The 20658-nt window shown below is 52.8% G+C and overlaps 1 protein-coding gene across 1 annotated transcript in view; it reads left to right on the top strand.

The window, feature by feature from the left end:
• Window positions 1-20658, top strand: part of DSCAML1 (DS cell adhesion molecule like 1) — a 361162-nt gene that overhangs the window by 203312 nt on the left and 137192 nt on the right. The window contains exons 9-11 of the mRNA XM_084611980.1: window positions 898-1176; window positions 1525-1644; window positions 2686-2862. Coding sequence (XP_084468106.1) covers window positions 898-1176; window positions 1525-1644; window positions 2686-2862 — 576 coding nt within the window. The remainder of the gene's footprint in view (window positions 1-897; window positions 1177-1524; window positions 1645-2685; window positions 2863-20658) is intronic.

Genomic DNA, 20658 nt, shown 5'->3' with positions numbered 1-20658 from the left:
GAGCTTTCCTGAGCTGCCGTAGCTAGGGTGTGCTCTTGCTGAACACACGGGCGCTCCAGAGAGAGAAGAAGTTGTAGTTGTCCCAACATCAAGAAGTTAATGCAGAATATAGAAAACCCTTCAAGAGCCGGCTGTCATCAAGGAGAGTTAGAACATGGGAGGTTCTTCTGCCGAATTCTTGCTGGGGCTGTGTTGTTTTGTTGGTGTTTAAAGAGGCCTGTGAGGTGTGTTGGGAGAGAGCAGTGCACGGATGCCCAAGCCCTCCTCCCCTCTGCAATAGACTGCAGAGCATACACAATTAATTGTTCATTCATTATGGAAAACAGGCACTGCTGGCTCCATGGCTCCAGCTTCTGGCGCCCTTCCTCTGCAGCTGAGCTAATGGAGCGTCCTAGTCCCGTTGGAAAGAGGTTCTCCGGCCCGTATCTGCTCCCAGAGCACCACAGAGGGCTCTGCTGAGAGCGTTAAGTGTTGGAATAAAAACCTCCGTGTTTCCAGCAGTGAGGGCCATCTTGGCTGACGTGACAGTAGATTTGTGTCACAGATGTCGCCATGAGACACAACATCACTCATTGCACAGAGCCACTCAACTTGTGGCCAGGTGCCCCCTTAAAGGCGTGTTAAATTGCCCTGGTGTGGCACGGTGGGTCGGCATAATGGTACTGATAACACCCACTGTTAGTGGGGCCACAGGGAACACTGTGTGGCCACAAGGAGGGTGCTGGGTTCAGTTCCCCACAGTGTGAGTGGGCGCAGCAGCTCCTTGGAAGCCATTGGAGTTGGGTCTACACCCCTCAGGGCTGAATTTGCCCCAGTGACTTCAGGCTTAATTTTTAAATGATTCTGGGTCCTTCTTCCAAACCAGGCTCCTCACTGTTTTGCTCCTTGCCTTGCCAGTCCCTCCCCTGATCCAGCCCTTTGAGTTCCCACCGGCCTCGATTGGCCAGCTCCTCTACATCCCCTGCGTGGTCTCCTCGGGGGACATGCCCATCCGCATCACTTGGCGGAAGGATGGGCAGGTGATCATCTCTGGCTCGGGGGTCACTATCGAGAGCAAAGAGTTCATGAGCTCCCTGCAGATCTCCAGCGTCTCCCTCAAGCACAACGGCAACTACACGTGCATCGCCAGCAACGCTGCCGCCACCGTCAGCCGCGAGCGGCAGCTGATCGTGCGAGGTGAGAGCCTGGGCAGCCCCAGGGGGCGGGCGTGGCTGGGCGCTCGTCGTCCTGTCCTCTGAGCCAAGACCGGCGTCCTCTCTGTGGTTTGGGCGCTTGCAATCCAAAGCAGCCTGTGCCCTCTTTGGGGGTGAGAGAGACGGAGGTAGAGCATGGCAGGAGGAGAGACGTTCAGAGGCGTGGATGGGAGAGAAGAGAGCGCTGCAGGTGGGGTTGGAAATGAGGCAGCGGGACCGGGACCGCACTGGTGAGACTGCAGCAGTGCGGGCAGGAGGCCTGTGCCGCTGAATCAGCGGGATGAGCCCGCCAAGAGCCATGGTGACCGTGCTGTTCTTTAACTTTCCCCAGTGCCGCCTCGTTTCGTGGTCCAGCCCAACAACCAGGATGGCATCTATGGCAAAGCGGGGGTGTTGAACTGCTCTGTGGATGGGTATCCCCCTCCCAAGGTCATGTGGAAGCATGCAAAAGGTAGGTGTGAGCGACCATGTCTCACGCATGTGACGGCTGGCTCGGGGAATGGCCCGTTCGTGGCAGCTGCTCTGCCTGGGCGAAGGACGTGCTTGAGGGGTGAAAAGGCCCATGGCAGCCGTGGCCGCCCCTCTCCCTTACAGGGTCTCTCCTCCACGCTAGTCACGATCTGGTAGTTGCCTTAGCAAGGCGGTGCTAGACAGTATGTGATATTGCTCCGCTGGGATTATAGCTCACTCGGATCCCACCTGCACTGCTAGTGACTGCATGTGTGTGTTCCTCCTTGCACCAGCCTCTGAGCCCGTTCCAGAGGAGAGCTGAGGAGACTGGCCAGGCATTTTAGAAAGGAGATAGCAAACCTCTTCTCCACTGGCCCTCATGGGCTGCAGCCCCTCCTTCTCTCTGGCACAGTATGCTCCAGATGCTGCTCCGCCCTCTGGGCCCATCCGCAAGGGCGCATGGGAGAGAGCTCTGCTGTTTGTAAAATCCCAGCACAGGTCAGCGTCTTGTAACCAGACCTGGCGTGGGGCTTTTCAGCCTGTCCGGCCCGGAAGTTCACTCCTCTACTGCAGCTGCTGCTGACGTGCTGGCGCTTGGGTGCCGTTCTGGGGGTGCCATTGTGAAGCTTGACACATTTAAGTCTCTCCCTCTCCCCAGCAGGCATGGCTGTTTTCCCCTTCTTCTGTGCTGTGGAGGGAGGTGAAGCCAGTCTGGTGCCACTTTTGCTGATGACCTACATCTTTTATCTGCTTGCCATTTGGACGCTGGTGCGAGCCGGGTTCTGAGCCCTGTGTGCGGCAGGCAGCTGAGTGTGCAGACCCAGCCAGGAGCTCACGCTTTCTATGGGACTCTCCCAGGAATGGCGGCTGTCTTTTTTCTTGAACTTCTCTGGGTAGAGGGAGGTCAGGGCAGGCTGAGAGGGAGGCGTTAGGAATCTGGGGGACATTTAAAAGCAACAGACAATAGCAGCCTCAGGCGCCCCTAAACCACCTCTGCCTTAGCTGTGTCCTCTCAGGATTGTTTCTTTGTGTCTCCTCCTAGGAAGCGGGAACCCCCAGCAGTACCATCCTGTGCCCCTCACGGGCCGCATTCAAATCCTTCCCAACAGCTCACTGCTTATTCGTCATGTGCTGGAGGAGGACATTGGCTATTACCTTTGCCAGGCCAGCAACGGTGTGGGGACGGATATCAGCAAGTCCATGTTCCTCACTGTCAAGAGTAAGTAGCTCAGCCATTTCACAGCGAGTCCGAGGTGGGGAGAGCAGGGGAGAACCAGCTGGGGGCAGAGGGGAGAAGTCACCCAGCAAATGGGATGCAGAGAGGAAAGAAGAGAGGAAGCAGGGAACAGACCCAGTGTTCGACATGCCCCCTACTCTGGGTGGCCTGCAATGTTTGGAGGGAGAGAGCAAATGTGCGTTTGTGGGGAAAGGACAGCAGCACGGTGGGGAAGAGACAGGGTCAGTTACTTGTGGAGCATGCTGGGGGTTGGGATGCGACTGGGGTGCCAGGAAAGCTGGGGTGCCAGTGAGCTCAGGAAATTGGAATGCAGAGTCCCTAGAAACGCCAGAGAGAGAGAACAAAGACACCAGGCATTGGAGAGGTGTGTGTGGTAAAACCTAGTGAGCTGGGGAAACCGGCTAGAGGGTCTTCATGGAATGCACAGACCATGGCTCCTGCTGCTTCCCTGTAGGACATTGCATGTACGCTGGCCTTGGAGGTTGTCTGTCAGGTTATTCGATTTTCACAGAAAACTCTTCCAGTTGTGGGAAATTTTGACAAAGAAAGTCATCGAAATTTCAAATGTGTTTGATCAGCTCTCCGCAGGGGGAACTCCCCCCCCCCGAGCAGGGGCACCCAGAGAGCTGAATGGTTGGTACAGAGAGATCCCAGGGCCATCATGGGAGTGATTATGCTGCAGAGTGTAAATTCATTGGGACAGTTGCCCTTGGTGAGGGAATCAGTGGTGGTCTGCGGGGGTGAATGGGACCCTTTATGGGCTGCCAGGATTGCATCTCACCGTCTGGTTTTGGGGGTCAAATTTGCTTAGATTTTAAGCCCTCCAGGGCAGGGGGTGCCTTGTCTCCTGTCTGTACAGCACCTTGTGTGCTGCAGGTGTTGGCAAGCAGAGAGGAGTAACAAATGCAGTGTCTAGGTGGGTTTATGTCCCCTGGGTCTCTGGGCCTGTGTCTCCCCCACTGCCTCATGCCCCAGCTAGGTCTTAAATCAAATCCCCGGGGCCAGGTGGAGGGTAAAGTTCCAAAACACCTGGGTACTAAAGACGACTCATGGTCATTTTCAATCCTATGTATTGCTACCTGGTGCTGCGTAGCTCAGCCCCTGCGTTCTGGCTGCAGGCCAAGCTCTGCTTGCTGGAGCGGTGTGTCTCAGCCAGCTCAGTGCAGTGCCATCTGATAGCTCCCTCCTTTTATATTTGGAGATACTTTATCGCACGCAAAGCCCTTCCCGCCTTGGCAGGCCAGCACGCGAATTTCTGGCAATCAATGCAGAGAGAGCTGAAAGAGGGATTGATTCCTATCCCCTGGGGAGCTGCTTCCCTTACCCTATCAAAAAACACTTTGTCCTTAATAAAACTGGGCAATCAATCTACATCATCCGAGGGGAAAAGAGGAAGGGAAATAGCTTTGCTAACTCCCTGCATATGGGCCTGTTAGTGGTGTTAGACACCTTGTTCACACTGCGCGCAGTATTGGATTCCTCTCTCGCTGCAATCAGTGGAATAGATAATCTCCAGCTCCTTTTTATTTAGTTCGGTTGTTGCAAGAGCTTAAATCTGAAAGAAGCAGCAGACTATCCCAACTGTGCTCATTACTGCGGCGGTTCATTCATGTCACTCGAGTTAAGATCATGTCATGGCTCCGTTACAGAGCGTCAGATGTTCAGGGCTTTATTACCAGGCTGTGAAACAGTATCACTCAGGGCTGCAGTGAGCTCTTTGAGCTATTTATTCACCAAATTTCACAGGTTGGTGCTTCCTGCTTTTAAAGAGTGTAGCGTTGCTGTCCTCTTCCATTCCAGTGCTGAACCCTTCCTGGCTTTGGTAAGCTAATTAACACAAGTAAAGGGCTTTGAGATCCACTGGGAGAAAGGCACTCTGGACAGGCTAACCCTTAATGGCCCATGCTTTCCTCTTACACAGCTCTTAGTGGAGTCAGTGGGAGCTTTGCCCGAGTGAGGACTTCAGGATCTGTCTCTTTGTGATTTTATTATTTAAGATGCATCTTCCCCCAGCTGGTTGGTTATAAAGCCTCAATTCAGAAAATACATGTGAGTAGATCTGTGCATGTCTCATTTACTTCAATGGGACTACTCAAGTGAGTAAAGTTACTCCTGTTCATAAGGGTTCATAGGATCAGACCCTCATGGTGGCATATTTGGGGACTGGCAGGGGCTGAACAGAGGTTTTAGACCCTCTGACTGGTGCAGGCCCAACCCGTCCCACATGTTGAGGCTGTCTGCCAGCATGCTGAAAATGGCTATGTTCAGGTTTGGTAGGAGTTGGGGGATTATTTCCACTAGCTTTAAATGGGGCCAGTCAGCACCTGATGCTTACTGCACCCAGGGTCTCCTATTTGTATTTGTTTGCACAGAGATTTTCGTAACAAAATAAGCATGAGTGAGTCTGCCCCAGCCTGGGCCACGCAGCCACCCTGACTCCAGCTGGGGCTGGCCTCCCTAGCTTGACACTCCCAAATCCCTGCACCCGACACTTATCAGTTCCCAGTCAGGACTCAAACATTAGAAATTGGTCACAAAAATGAAACAAACAGATTGGCTCTGGTTGCCCCTTCACCAAGGTCTTTCCCTCCCTCCCCTCACATGTGTTAATTTCTCTTGTGGATTGATGAATTGAAAAGAGCCATTTCAAACAAAATACTTCAATAAGATGCAGGTACAAAGCATAGACGATTAATCCAGAGTGAATGTGCAGAACTATCCAGAGTTTGAACTGTCGCCTCGTCCCCACTGCCTTGTGTAATTGCATCCCAGGACAGGTTGCTTGCTGACTTGAATAGCACATAACCTTATTATGCATGTGCTTTTACATTTCTCGGAGACCTCTGCAGCCTTTGAAAAGGCTCGACTGAATAGGTAGACAAAGCGCCACAGCCAATTAAACGTTATAAAGGTTCTTTGTTTTGTTTCATTTTTTTAATTTTGTTTAGAGAAATGTCAGGCCAATTAAAGTGAGATCGGTGCGAGCTTTCATTTAAAGGCAGGTCGCTGTGGATGGAGTCAAATGAAAGTTAATCAGAGTCCAAACAAAATGTGCTTGTGCGCGGAAGAGAGACGGGGACTGGCCTTTTAAAGCCACATTGCTGGGAAGGGTCTAGAGGCTTCTTATATGTGGGGAAGGTTCTGTTCTATGTGCCATGTGCCCAGATACTGCAGTGATGGGCACTGTGTTGATCACCAGAATGGAGAGAGAATATCCCATGTAGGGATTTATGGGTGTGGCTTGGGGTTCTGCAAACCCACCAGCCCCACAAAGATTGAACTGCTGCTTTTGTCAGGTGGCAAGTGAAGAAAACAGCTCTGGTTCTAGAGTAACAGCCGTGTTAGTCTGTATTCGCAAAAAGAAAAGGAGTACTTGTGGCACCTTAGAGACTAAGTTGATAGATTTCCACTCCATACGGCTAAATGCAGTGCCTTGCATAATGACAGGTTTCAGAGTAACCGCCGTGTTAGTCTGTATTGGTTCTATCCTCCTTGGAAGTTTAGCCCCTTGGGTTGCCATTTCTCCACCCTTCTTTCCTGCCTTTAACAAACACTGGGTGAGAGTCGTGAGAGCACACCAGTGGGCAGAAGGTAGTACGGGGCTGTGTGTTGGCTCCCAGACTGCGGTACGGAACATATGTGTGCTCATGAAGGAGTATTGTCTTTTGTAGTCAGGACTCTTGGGTGCTTGTCTCCGCTCAGCCTCTGGCTTGCTCTGTGACCCTGGTCCAGTCTCTGTTTCCCCACCTGTTAGATGGGGATAATGCTGCAGGCATCACAGAGATGGTTTGGCATGATTTATGGTTAGTAAAGTCCCTTGGGGTTTGTAGACGCTTTTGTGTAAGGATCCCAAGTAACTGTTGTTAATGTTGGTGTGGTTCTTTCCACAGACACACCGAGTGGGCGGGGCGGGGGGGTATGGGGGGGAGACAGCTGTTCTGTTCAGAACATGAGAGTCGGTGAGTCTCTCTTGGGTTGATTTGAGACATGAGAGGCTCTTAAACCTTGGGGTTTTCCCTCTGGAAGTGCAAATTCAGTACTGTAACTCCTCGCTTAACATTGTAGTTAAGTTCCTGAAAAATGTGACTTGAAGCGAAACGATGTTAAGCAAATCCAATTTCCCAATAAGAATTAATATAAATAGGGGGGTTAGGTTCCAGAGAAATTCTTTTCACCAGACAAAAAACTATAAATACACACACACACACACACACACACAGTATAGGTTTTAAGCAAACAATTTAATATTGTACACAGCAATGATGATTGTGAAACTTGGTTGAGGTGGTGAAGTCAGAGGGTGGGATATTTCCCAGGGAATGCCTCACTGCTCAATAATGAACTAGCGTTCGGCTGAGCCCACAAGGGTTAACACATTGTTGTTAATGTAGCCTCTCACTCCGCAAGGCAGCACCAACAGAGGGAGGGGAGGCAGCCTGGCAGACAGAGACACACACCCTGTGTGTGGGGGAGAGAGAGAGAGAGAGGTGCGTTGCCCCTTTAAGTACGCTGACCGGACTCTAAGTACATTGCCTTTAAAAAAAAATCGGGAAGTTGAGACAGCAGCTCCTTCCTGAGCCCTGTCCTGTCCTTCCCTGCTCCATATGGAGAGGGGTTAGCGGGGGGCAGCAGTAGGGGGAGGGGAACACCCTGACATTAGCCCCCCTCTTCCCCACTCCCCCGCACAGCAAGCAGGAGGCTCCCGGGAGCAGCTCCAAGGCAGAGGGCAGGAGCAGCACACGGCAGTGGGGGGAGGGACAGCTGAACTGGGGGCAGTTGGTAGCCTGCTGGGTGGCTGCTGCACAGGGAACTTAGGGGTGCGGGGAGCTGATGGGGGGCTGCCGGTCCACCCTGGTTCCAAGCCCCCACCAGCTCGCTGCAACGGGCTGCTCTTCCTGCAAGCAGTGGACAAAGCAGGTGGCTGCCAAATGAGTTATAAGGGAGCATTGCACAACTTTAAAGGAGCATGTTCCCTAATTGATCAGCAACGAACAGAACCAGGACGACTTTAAGTGCGGAGTTACTGTACTGATCTATTTTATTCCCTATGCCCTGAACCTAGTCATTGATCCTGCTCCGGAGAGCACCTGTCCTGAGCCAGCGTGATTTTGGCAAGGAAGTTTCATGTTTTCGGGGAAATGTTTTTTTGTAGCAGGCTGAGTTTATTTAAGGGGGAAAGGCAGGTGTTAAAAGTTGCTCAGGTATTTGGAATGTGAGAAGTAATCCTGGGGGAAGGCTCAGTGAGCAGAGTGCCGGTGAGGGGATCAAAGGGGCATGAACACAGTTATGCACCATGCTGGGTGTCGAGAGGGAGGGCCTGATCCTTAGCGGGTGGAAAGTCCATGCATGTGGATGTGATGGAGCTATGCTAGTTTGCATCCGCTGAGCATCCGGTCCGATGCAAATGCACGGCGCTTAAGAGATGTGGCGTCTCCCCTGGGGATGATTTGGGGCTGCTCCTGTACCGTTGTTTCTGTGTCTGCAGTGCAAAGGCCAGGTGCATTCTCTCCCCGCCAGCCCAGGAGTGATCTCCGATAGTCCCGTCTCTGCTGCAGGGTGGATGCTAGCCAGGTTCAAGGAGCTCTTTGTAAACTGAGGGGAGATAAGGAGCAGGTTGAGAAAGCTGTGTCTGTCATTCTGTATGGGCCATGCCTTGGAGCTCTCTCCCAGAGTGTGCATCAGTGCAGCTGTTAAGGCAGCTGTCCCATTACCTTCCTGAGGAACCCCGCCTGCCCATCAGCTTGGAGGGCCTCCATTTTCGGACACAGACTTCTGCTTCAAGATGGCTGCTGCAGCAGAGCAAGTCACACACTGTGCTCTCTTGGGGAGATGTTGCATCTGTTCATTTTTGTTCCCGCTAATCTGAAATAAAAGGTGCAGAGACTTAAAGGGACATGCTTTGTGTGTGCAGAAAACACGGCAGCAGGCGTGAAAACCAACAGTGCTGCGGGACAGCTCGGGTTGCTGTTCGCAAGACACATTTTGGAGTGAGGGGGGGTGGCCTTCAGGGGCTTCCAGACCCTGCCCTAGTCCCCCTCCAGTGGCTTGAGCTCATTTTCCAGCAGTTGCTGCTTTCTCCACCTTTGCTACCTATCCTCCCTCCCCCCAGCCCCATTCCCTGTCAGCTGGTTTGACAATGACATGAGTACAATATTGAAGATTTCAGAGGGCCATCACCTTTCCTTTGGAGAGATGATCAAGTGTCTGGATAATAGGCCAACAATCAGGATGTCTATAGCATTTACAGAGAAATGGGAAAGCATCTGAAACAGCTTCCCTCTTCGGCTGAGCTTGCAGAGCATGATATCAGACGTTCTTAAAAAGTCCACAGGGCAGGGGTCTCATTGGGCCTCCATCTAACTGTCCATGTTCCCCAATCTCTTGGACATGCCTCAGCAGAGTGAGTGGGGACAGGAGAGATGACAAGAGGTGGGAACGGAAGTTTTGATCTGTCGTGCTGCTTTTTGGACTATGGATTTTCAGACTTTGTAAGATAAAAGCATAATTTTATCGACGGCTTCATCAAAGCCTGGACTGTTAGCGCATAGGCCAGCCGCGCTCTCGGGGAGGAGCAGCGCTCTTGGGGAGGAGCAGCACCCTCGGTGCCTGCACACTTGCTGGTCTCACGTTTCCCTGGTCCTGCACCTGCTGAAATACCTATTTTTGTCGCTCTTTAGGCCAGGGAGTGTCTGTACAGCCCCTGCACAATGGGGCCCACGCTTGGCTAGTCTCTAGGCTGTAAGTGTGTGATAATAACATAGTGAATTTACATGCAGGGTTTTCTAAAGAGCATTTTTGTGCTCTGGAGGGAAATTTAAGGTGATGCTGTCAAGTTTAAAATAACGATTTCAAACAAACAAACGCTTCCTTGTGTAAAATTCCAGGAGTTTTAAGAATCAGATTTGCATTTCACCTGTAATGCTTTTTCTACGTTTCAGCGCTCTGTCTTAGCTGGACAGCGAGCAGAAATCCGTCAGTTTTCTCCCTGGCCTTCGTGCAGTGCTTGAGTGCAGATTATAATGTCCTGACTCTGAGTTGTCCTGTCCCCTGTGAGGAAGGCCGAAGGCAATGGGGCTCCTTTGGAGGACGATACTCCTCAGTGTGAGCAATGGTGTGGCAACTGGCCTGCAGCTTGCAAATGCTGCAGGGGAGGTTAACAATCCAACCAGCTGCTTTCGTCTCTATTAGCAAATTCCCAGCATGGGACTATTTCCATATGTTTTGTCCCTTTAAAAGTAGTGCTCAGGAGAGCAACCATTAAAAGCGGTAGCAGGGCACAATTCTGACGTGAGCTGTGTCGATGCGCTGCACTCCAGTTGTTTGGGTACCTGAGCCTCTCCTGACCAGCGCGTGGCTGTCAGGCAGCCAGTCTGTCCCAGCCTGTGTAGTGGTTTAAAGATATTCACAGACCTTCCCTAGGGACTAGGGAGCTAGGACAGGATTGAAAGCATGCAGCAAAAGGGAGAGTCATCCTTTATACAGTCACTTGGAAACCCCTTCTCACCGGGGCTGGGGGACATTGTGGAAACTCTAGGTGTGGCTCTTGCTGGGTACTGAGCTCCTCGTTCGAGATGCTGAGCACCTTCAGCTCCCTTTGAAAGTCCATGGTGCTGGAGGGCGCCCAGCACAGCACCTTGCATGGTCAAGGCTCTAAGATGGAGTTGGGAGACGGTGTGCACACGCACGTGGAATGCGCGTGCCCCCGCTCTGGCACATGCATGCTCCCTGCCAGCAGGCCCAGCAGAGGCACCAAGCTGGGATGTATTTGGAGGTTCGCTGTCAGTACTCCAAGAGCATAACTGATTGCTTCCATGCAATTTGAATTAATCTCATGCTTCAGGTGAAACTCAGCTAATCAGTGTAGACAAGAAGCCGAAATGGGTGCAATCAAATTAACATCACAGAGCCAGCTCTTTTAAAAAAAAAAAAAAAAAAAAAAAAAAAAAAGGATCATTCTTTGTTGCCCTTTTCATTCGATTGTCACTCCAGCATGGTGCTGCTTTCCTTACCCCCGGCCTGGGCTCAGGATGGCAGAACGCACAGCGCATTGCCAATTCCCTTTGGAGCAATCTTATCTCTGCCCACCAGATGGGATCAGTCTCTTGTTTGTGTCTTGTTAACAAGAAAGAGGGACACAAAGGCGGAACAAGAGAAGGAAATGCTGTTTGGGGAGGAGGTGGCTGTTCTGGCTTGTGATTTGGAGGGAGGAGGTGAGGAGGGGTGGGGGGGAATGTTAGTAACTGCCAGAAAAATAGTTCCCAAAGGAAACCTTTAAAAACAGCGACCCTACAATGCACGTTCTGCCGCCGTGTTGGCTGCCCTCCTGACCCTGCCGTGTGCCGTGGTGGAAGCGAACGGTGCATAGATACAGGGGCTGATTTTTCAAAGGTGCTGAGCATACACAGCTCCCAGTGGTTTCAGCGGGTGCCCAGCATCTCTGACAAATTGAGACACCAAGGTAGAAACCCTTCTGTGCCGGCACCTCCCGCACAAGGAAGAGCTCTCTCTTGCCATGATGTTTCAGGAGTGCCTTGAGTACGACAGCATTGTACATCGGGCCTTAGACCCTTCCTACCAGGGGAGGGCCACCCTGCTAGATCCCAGGCTTGTCCGTCTGTCCAGTTTATCATTTGTGTCACGGGATGGCATCTGACTCCCTCATGGCTGGTGAGTTTTGGATGCTGTCCTCCTGCTCACCTGTCTCCGCCTCTCTGTGGCTGCTGCCAGGCTGGCTGTCGGCAGGGGCGTCCGGGGCTTTGCTGGGAAAGCAGGTGAGCTGGAGAGGATTTGACTTGAGACCTTTGTGCAGACGCCTCTCAATGCCCTTCCCGCACCTGCCCTGACACGACTACCGCACACTAAGTCACCGGAAAGTCATAAGGGGCCAGGGGGTCCTCAGCTGGCTCGACTGGCTGCTGCGTTACACTTACCCCACCCCAGTGGTGCTGGGCCGTGCCGGCCTCACCGTGCCTATGGCCTCTCTGTGCTTTCCCTCCTCTCTCTCACACCTCAATCCTTCACCAAGTGCCCTGCACACAGGTGTGCTGGCATCCCTCAGCCTTGCCACAAGCCGAAATACAACAAGGTGCAAGCAGCTCAGAATCCACAATGGGGACTGATGTGATGATGGGGCCAGAGCCATGACATGCAGGTCTGGGGTGGGGATGGAGCTGGATGCTGGTGTGGCCTCAGGCTGTGTCTGCACAGCAATCAGACACCCACAGCCGGCCCGTGCCCGCTGACTCAGGCTCAGGCTGTGGGGCTGTTTCAGGGCCGTGCAGACATACCAGCTCGGGCTGCAGCCTGAGCTCTGGGACCCTCCCACTTCGCAGGGTCCTTGCGCTGGGCTCTAGCCTGAGCCCGAACGTCTCCACCAGCCCAAGCTCTGTAAGGCCAAGTCAGCGGGCATGGGCCAACCCTGAGTGTCTAATTGCAGTGCAGACGTACCTGCAGGCAAGGGTGAGTTCTCTTCCTGTCTCCAGTCAAATTCATGAGAAGTGTTGATTTTGCTTTGAGCCTGTGGGTTCCTTTGAGCCTGCAATCTGGGAGCGGAGCAAACCCCGGACAGCTCAGACCAGATGGGGGCATCACTGCACAACCCGGGCTGGGCAGCACACCGCTCTGAAGGAGAGAACTGGTGCAGTAGGAAACATCTGCCCATGGAGTCTGCGTGACGCCTCAGGAAAAGAGCCTTGCAGGTGAATCAGGCCAGTGGAGTGGATTCTCGGGCCTCTCTCCCCACCGTCTTCGCAGCTCCTCTCCCCCCAGGGACCTCAGTGCAGCCCATGCCGCGGTGGACACTCAGCTGGAATCTCAGCCACTTGTCAAAACCATGTAGGCAGAGAGAGAGGAAATTATTAACAGAGAGAGACCAGGGCAAGAGACGTTGCACGAGAAGGGTTATTAACGTTCCAGCCGCAGAGGGGAAGGGATGCTGCTTGTCTGAACTTTTCCTTCTGAGACTGGTAGAGCCTGGCTGTAAAGAGCAACCTTCTGCAGCCTGAAGGCCATGGGACTCCATTCCTGTGGCACAGAGGCACTGATGCCCCATGCCCCCAATTCATATTGCAAGGAGAGGTTTAGGGAAGCCACGGCAGGGTGGGAGAGCTGAATGATGCTTCGTGCACCCCCAGTTCCCCCAGGGTGTGGCCTTGCCATCAGAGCTAGGAGCTGGCAGTCAGGACTCCTGGGTTCCACTCCCAGCCATGCCTCGTCATGTGACCTTGGGTGCCATTTCACCTCTGAACCACAGTGTCCCCAGCTGCATGCTGGGTCCCTGTAGGACCTGTAACCAGAGAAAAGTTCCCTTGCTGTGAGATCCTTGGCTGGAAGGGGCTGTAGACACATGGACTATTATTAGTCAGGATGTCCAGTGACTTAATGCTGGAAATGTGAGTCCAACCTGGAGCTGTTCCCCTGGGCACACCCGTCCCACACGCCTCTACCGCAGCCGCGCATGCCCAGGGCTCTGTACTCTGGGCGGTAACAGGTCCCAGTGTGTCCAGTGACGAGCCTCTGTGCCACGGTATCCAGCTTCCATAAAGAGGTGGACACTTCCAGGGTTTCCTCCATCAGGAGCTTCCCAGCCATCCCCAGAAAAGGCCGAGAGAGAGGCAGTAACAGCCAGAAGCTGTGTCAGAACTCTTCCTCCCCTTCCCTGGCTGCGCCCCTGCCAGGGGAATTCCTGAAGCCGTGGTGCAGCAAACCTTGCACAGATGCGATGATTTAATTAGCTTGAGTGGAAGCATTTGGTCCTACTCCAGTGTCTGGTGTAAGCCAGTTTCCCTCCTGGCTCCAGCTCAGTGAGCATCCAGAACAGGTGCCCTGTAGGGTTTGAAGTTGGAATGAAATAGGGAAAATTCCAAGGTATGTGGTGGGAGAGGGTGCGTGCGGGTGTGTCACTTTTATTTTATCACCAATTCTCACGTCTTTATCATGAGTCCTGCAGTAATCCGTGTTTTCTAAAGCCCCAGGTCCTGGAGTCCTGTGATGAGAGGAGAATTTCCACTTTCCTTTAAAATAAAAAGTTAATTTCTAGCCTTCCTGTTTGTAGCAAATAGCCTGAAAATGTGACCCAAATGCATCCTAAAGACTCAGACACCAGAAGGCAAAGAAACCCGACCATTTATTATATTTTGAATCTCACTATTTTTAAGCTAGTCTCGTGATATTGTGGCATGGCTCATGACTTGTGGAAGCATGGGGTTAGCTTTGCTGCAGCATGACCCCTGTGCCGCTTTGCGTGGTGCAGAGTCTTTAAAGTGTGACTTTTTTCCTTCACTCCCTGGGGGTTTTTCCCTTCCACCTGTCTTGAATTTGTGGGGTGTCAGTCTGGTTCCCAGGAGGCAGGGTAGACACATTGCCCCTTGTTCTCTAGCTGGTGCCTCAGGAGCAAGGTTGATAGATGGAGGGGGTCATGGGGTTTGATCACTCCCCTCTGGCCTCCTGAGCTGGCCTCTCGGAAGAGTGCAGCCTGGGGGAAGCTTGCCCTGGCCTGCTGGTTTGGCTCTGTTGCTAACCAGGGGCTTCAGTCTAGCACGGTATCGTGTGTAAACAGTCTGAACATGGTGGGCTGCTACCTCACCAGAGTGAGTCACAGGGCCACACAGTGAGCGAGGCTGTGAATCTTTGGCTGGAGTATGTTCAGGAGGGGTGAGTCGAGAGGGTGAGCCCCTGGGTGAGCGATGTGTCCTCTAACAATACTTTGTCCTTCCATGGCCCATCCATCCAGGCCAGGAACTCAGGGCACTTGGCAAGCGTATGTTAACTAAGCCTCCCCGCTCCCCCTGGAATGGGATAAATGTCAGTTTTCCTGTCCATAGAGCGGGTAAAAAGAGTCCACTAACTCTCCCAGAGTCTCGCAGCAAGTCAGGGGCAGAGACCGGACTCTCCCTTTCTGTCTTTCTGACCAGTAGCCCATAGTCCTTTCTAGAGCTAGGAATAGAGCCCAGGCATCCTGGGTCCCTGCACCCCTGCTCTCATTCCTACAACCACTCTCCCTCCCAGAGGTGGGAATAGAACCCAGGAGTCCTGACTCCCCCATCACCTGCCATGCTCTAGTCTCTTCATCCCGTCTCCTCCCTGAGCAGGAGTTTGAGCTGGTCTGCTGGTGGCTGCGTTTCCGTTACTGTTGAATTAAAATGTAAAGCATCTGCCAGGCGGCCAAGCCCCACTCAGTGGCGGGAGCCTCTGTGGAGCCATTTCACAAGCCGGAACAGGTGACACCATGTCTTGACAACTGTCTAGTTTCTGAAATTGATTTTCTCCCCTCAGCTCACTCTCTGCCCCGCTCTCCGTCCCCTGGGAATGGTGCAGCACTTCATTGGTTAGATTGGCTTTCTCCTTCCCTAGGGGGCTCGTCATCCTGGAAAGAGGCCCAAACCGGTGAGAAGGCAGGGGAGCGAGAGAGAGAGAGGTCTCTTGAAGAGGGTGCACAGCCCTAGCCCAGCTCAAGGAGATTTGGTGCAACGGGAAATCCTTTAGCTCCCTGTTTGATCCTCGGAGCGCCAATCCAGGCTGTGGGAAATTAGAATGTAAAATGTACGTGGTGTTGCTTTTGCTGCTTTCCCCTCTCCGGGCAGCACGCTGCTCTCCTGGGAACCCGGCAGCGCTGAGAAGTTGATATGTTTACATCCACTGTGCTGCTTTTAATCAAACATCAATAAGTGCATGTCAGCGAAGCAAAGCTTGCAACAGAGCTGCCCTCTGAGCCCGCTGCTCTCAGGGAAATGGGCTAATTGCTCAGCTGCAGAGCAGCCTTTCCCATGCCCCCTTTGCCCCCCCCCCCATCCTGCCCAGAGACTGGCTCTGGTGGTTTTGCTGGTTGGTCACTTTTCTGTAGAACCAATTTTGGATTTGTAGGGACCGGAATTCCGGGGTGGCCACATTCTGCCTGGGGAGGGGGAGCGGGCCTGCAGGAGACAGGAAAGTGTGTGTGATAACTCAGTTAGGGCTCAGCAGCTGGGCACGCAGGGAGCACTGGCGCTTGGCAGCCTGAGTTGGGCATGCTGTGAACAGCCTCCACGGCAGGCAGTGGAGAAACAGTTTGCACCAGCCCCTGCCAACCAAATGCGCAGCCTTTCCCCTCCTCTGCTCGGGCTGTGCAACCTGGATCTGAATTGCAAACAGCCTGAAGTTTGGGGTTATTTGTAAAGAGCTGGACCAACACCCCGAGGCCAGACGGAGGTTTGGACGTGGCCGCTGCTTCCTAATGAGCTGCGTCCAGGGTGCCAGTCCAGAGGTGGAGGCTGCTCATGGGATTCATGGACCCCCCTTCTCCCACAAAGTTTTGGGTGTGTGGTTCCAGGCTCATCTCTGCTCTGTGCACAGGGCTGTATGTTCTTACTGCTGCCCTGGCATTTAGCGCACACAAGCAGCGCCATGAAGGGGAAATCTGAAAGCTCAGTTGTGTGCCAGATACTTCGGTGCCTGGTGCCTATTCTTTAAAAGTCCTTTTAAACTCTTGACCCCTTTTTTCTGCAGGGGCAGCTGCTAGGGAAGCTGGTGGAGGCTGGCTGGGCCATGAGGCCATCAGCGTGATGAGCGAGGTCTGGGCAGGTCAGCTGATGGCTGCAAAGTTCTGTTAGAAACGAAAGGCCAGCGCTGCCATGATGGGCTGTGGATGGGCAGAGGCGGAGGCAGCTGTGCACTTAGATTGTTCCTGGGGCTGCTCAGTGGGTATGTCTCTCTCTGCGCGTGCTCTTCTGAGTCTTCCCGTTAACTGAACCATGGGGCCACCCGGGAGTGTGTGTCTGCGCAGAGATGTGCCAGAAGGCTGAGTGCAGCGCAGCAGTCCCCAGAGGAGCAGCGTAACCAATGCAAGCACCAGTAACCACCGGAATCTCTGTCCTCTCTCTAAAGGTCACCTGTCTGCAGCACGTAGCACCCTGGCCGTTAACCCCGTTCTGGATGGCCCTGGCTTTGCCTCGCTCTGTTGTGCAACTGTTAAGTCTTTTCCAGTTGCTTCTCTTTTGGGGGAGAGACACGCTTTAGGGGCAGCTCATCTCAGCACCGGGCTCATGCTGCCTAATCCACAGGACAGCAGTCACTGAGTCACTGGAAGCTTTGTGGGGTGAAGGCTGCCTTGAGATCCAAGAGTCTCCCTCTCCTATGCCCCATCTCACTGGTTCAGGGTGGTTTGAGCTCAGTGGGTGCAGGGAACTCATCCACCCCTAATCTTTTCTCCTCTTGGCTCTTGGAAGACCTATGTTTATCAGCTACACAATCCACACGTGGTGTGGCCAGCTGGAACCCAGACCTCCCGCTCCAAACACAGCCCTCTACCCCTTGAGCCTCATTAGCTGCACCGATGCTAGGATTCATACCTCTGTGAACCGCAGCTACTAGAGGGAGATACGAACGCCGTTCAGAAGAGGGTAATGGGGCTTCTGCAATGGCCAGTGATTAACATCTGTCTCCATTGCAGCTGGGCTATCTGCCCACCTCCTGAGAGGACTGTGACTCCAGGGGCAATTGGGCTGTTTCTGGAAGGATGGATGCAATGGAGGCAGGGGCCCAAGCAGGACTCGGGAGTGACCGTTGTCACTGAGTGACCCACCTCACAGCTGGGTGAGGCTGGTGACTAGCACCTGCTGGAATGAAGCATGAAATATGACACCACATTGAGCCCCTCTGCACAAAGAAATCCAGACTCACCACATGCAATGACCAGACTAGTTTACATGAATGTACTGACTAGTGTGTGAACACACCAGTGCTGTGGATTGGATGGAATCAGAACTGCCCAGTTGTGTGTCATGGGGCCTGTGCTGCTAAGAGATTCTCCTTTAGCCCGAGAGCTGCGGCAGCAGGTTCTGTTTCTAGTGGGGCTGTGAAGTTCCCTCTGGCCTGGCATGCAGCATCGTGACAAACAGGAAGCCTAAGGTGGCTACAGATTTGTTACAGTGCTTTGCACTTCTGTAGCCCCTCAAATTCCAGGATCTCGGCGCCGTTCCCAAGGTCCCGGGAGGCAGGGAGGTGCTGCTGTCCCCCTTTCACAGACAGGGAACCGCAGAGGGGGGAAGTCACCCACCCAAGGTCATACAGGATATCAGTGTCAGACTGCAGCCTCTCAGCCCTGTGCTTTAGTCACTAGTCCGGCCATCCGCCCTCCCCCACGTAACACACACCTGCCATGACCCTTTTCCCTTTCTCCAGTCGCCACACAGCCAGCAGTTAACTGCACTAGGGGGCTGGCAGCCCTCCCAAGGTATGGAGCAGCGACCCAGGGAGGAGAGCTCTTGCACCAGTCTCTGAGCGCTCTCCTGTGCCCCCCTGCTTGGCTTCTGTGTCCCGCGGTGACTCACATGCTCCCTGGTGCTTGGGAACAGTCCTCCCCTTCCTCAGTTTCTTGCCATCCCTCCTCCCCTCCTGCTGCCCCCCAGCGTTTTGTCTGCCATCGCCATTGGAGCCACACTGCAAGACTCATGTCATTCATGTGTAAAGTTTTGTGTGGCCACGGCTCCCCTCGGGAGCGGAGTTTTTACAGGGTGCTTTGAAGACTTGTCACAAGGCAGAGACGTCCTTGCCAGCCGTCAGAAACAGTCCCCGCCCCTCCGTGCCCATTCCCCCAAATCTGCTTTGCCTGCTCCACACCCCACTAGCACACGCAGCCAGAGAGGAAAGGTTTCTGTAGCTGTTAATTGAATTACATTGCCATAGAAAGCCGAGAAGTCGTAGCTCATTAAACTCTCTTGTGTCCCATTAGAACAGTGTGTGTTGCCTTTGCGGATTGTCATTATCATATATTACTGCGGGACTCAGCAGTGCTGTTTGTTTATGCATTACGTTTTTTTTCCTGCTTACCCAGCCCTCCCCCACCCCCCCAAGCCTGTTTTTCCTGCATGGTATATACCGCTCTGGGGACTGTGAAGCTGCAGCCTTCCTCCCTTGCTGGATAAATAATGACTTTTTTAGTGAAAGCCAAATTTATTTTCCTAAAGCTGGATTAACTGCAGGCTCAGTCTGTGTCCGGGGCTCTGCGGTGTGTGTTTGTGCTTGCGAGGTGGATGAATGATGTTTACTACAGTCGTGCCATCCCTCACAGCAGGAAGGGGCATGTTGGGTAGGAGCTATCCCAGCACATGACAATGTTGGGTGGGGGGACTGCACGCAACTGGGGCTGATTGGTCAGTACGTTTCCTCAGCTGGGATTCTTGTACTTTTACTGCAATTGGAATGTGGTCTGGAGAGTCGGGCATCAGGCTGAGAGTCAGGAGAAGGGGGGTTCACTGTCCAGGTCTGCCCTTGGCTCATCGCGTGACCCAGGCCCAGTCACTGAACCTCCCTGGATGAGTGTTTCCTCCTCAGTGAAATGGGAGTGTAACCCTCCCTTGCATGGGTGCCATGGCAGTGGCTGCAGGGCAGTGTGCAAAGCCCGCTGGATGGAAGACGCTCTAGAGAGGCAAAACTTTTATTTAGTATTGACAGTGTCCTGATTCTCTTGTGCTGTGAATGGAACCTGGGCACTGGCTGCGGGTGCACAAGCACCTGGAGTGTGGCAGGGCTGAGTGTATTTTATTAACTGGACCCTAAGTATTCTCAAAGGCTCTTTATTGGGAAGGCGTTATCATAGTGGGAGGCCTGCCAGCAGTTCCACTTTATTGTTCAGTCTCTGAGATGGCCATCACTTTCTGTAGCCAATTGCAATATCCAGCAAGTGTTAAATATACAAAGGACACAGGCCAGCGAGCTGGACTCCCATGCAGATTTGCATTCATAGTTCTGTGCCTGATCAAGACTATAAAGAAAAGATTCTGAGGTGCTGGAAGCAGGCCAGGCCAGTGGAAGGGCAGGGACTGAGTGGCCCCCCCCCCCCCAGCAGTGTGCAGATGCCCAGAGGGGCCGGGCTGAGGCCCCTGTTTTCCAGGTTATTGCCAAGAAGCTGGCTGGCTTCCCCTTTCCAGTATTAGTGCAGACAACTCGTTTCTCCCAGAGGCTGGGTTCCCTTGTTAGATCCGCAATAGAGGTCTCCCTGCAGGATTGGGAGCTGACAGATACCGGACACAGTGTTGGTATATAATATTCTAAATGCTGTAGATTACAAAACAAACCTTACTCACTCCACAGTCACACTCCAAACATACTATACCAGAGTCCAAAGGTCAGAATGGTCCTAATGGCCAGTCGAGATTCCTTCTGATCATAAGATGTGAGGAGCCAGTGAAAACCACATTTATATCCACACGGGGCTCTGGATCAATAAACGACTCTGATTTGCTGAAATCATAGGCATCCATTTATAGTCCATTCCATCATGTCATCGGTTTTTTGCCTTTGTTTACTAGGCCTTCCACCCACACAATTCCAGAGACAATCCTGGGCGGGCCGCCATGATCCAAGGCATGCCATCTCCTCCATTTCTGACACAATTTTATATCAGTCCAGCTGGTGTTGTTTCCTTTTCTGCTGATTCTCTATATTGTTTTTCCACAAATAGTTCTAATAGTTCTTGACCTTAAGTTCTTGCTTCGGTTGCCAACTTGCAATGCACATATCCATGTCAAGCATGCGTCATTCATACCAGGCCTCAATGACCTATAACATATTACATGGATATATGAATCACTGTGTGTGTGTGTGTGTGTGTGTGTGTATGTATCTGTATATCCCAACAGCTTTGCTCTGCTGCTGGGTTGGGAGTTCTCAAGAGACACGGCCTGCTCCCCTTCACTTCTTGTCAGCAGGAAGGACTGGAAGCCCCATGTGTCTCCAGAGGGGGGATGCTGTGCAGGCACTTGGAATTGCAGGGACCTTTGTTTGCTTCTCTGATGATTCCCA

This window comes from Lepidochelys olivacea, assembly GCF_965140295.1.
Source record: "Lepidochelys olivacea isolate rLepOli2 genome assembly, chromosome: 22".
Classification (NCBI taxonomy): Eukaryota; Metazoa; Chordata; order Testudines; family Cheloniidae; genus Lepidochelys; species Lepidochelys olivacea.
Note: the sequence above shows the minus strand (reverse complement) of the source record. Positions and strands in the feature narration are given on the sequence as shown.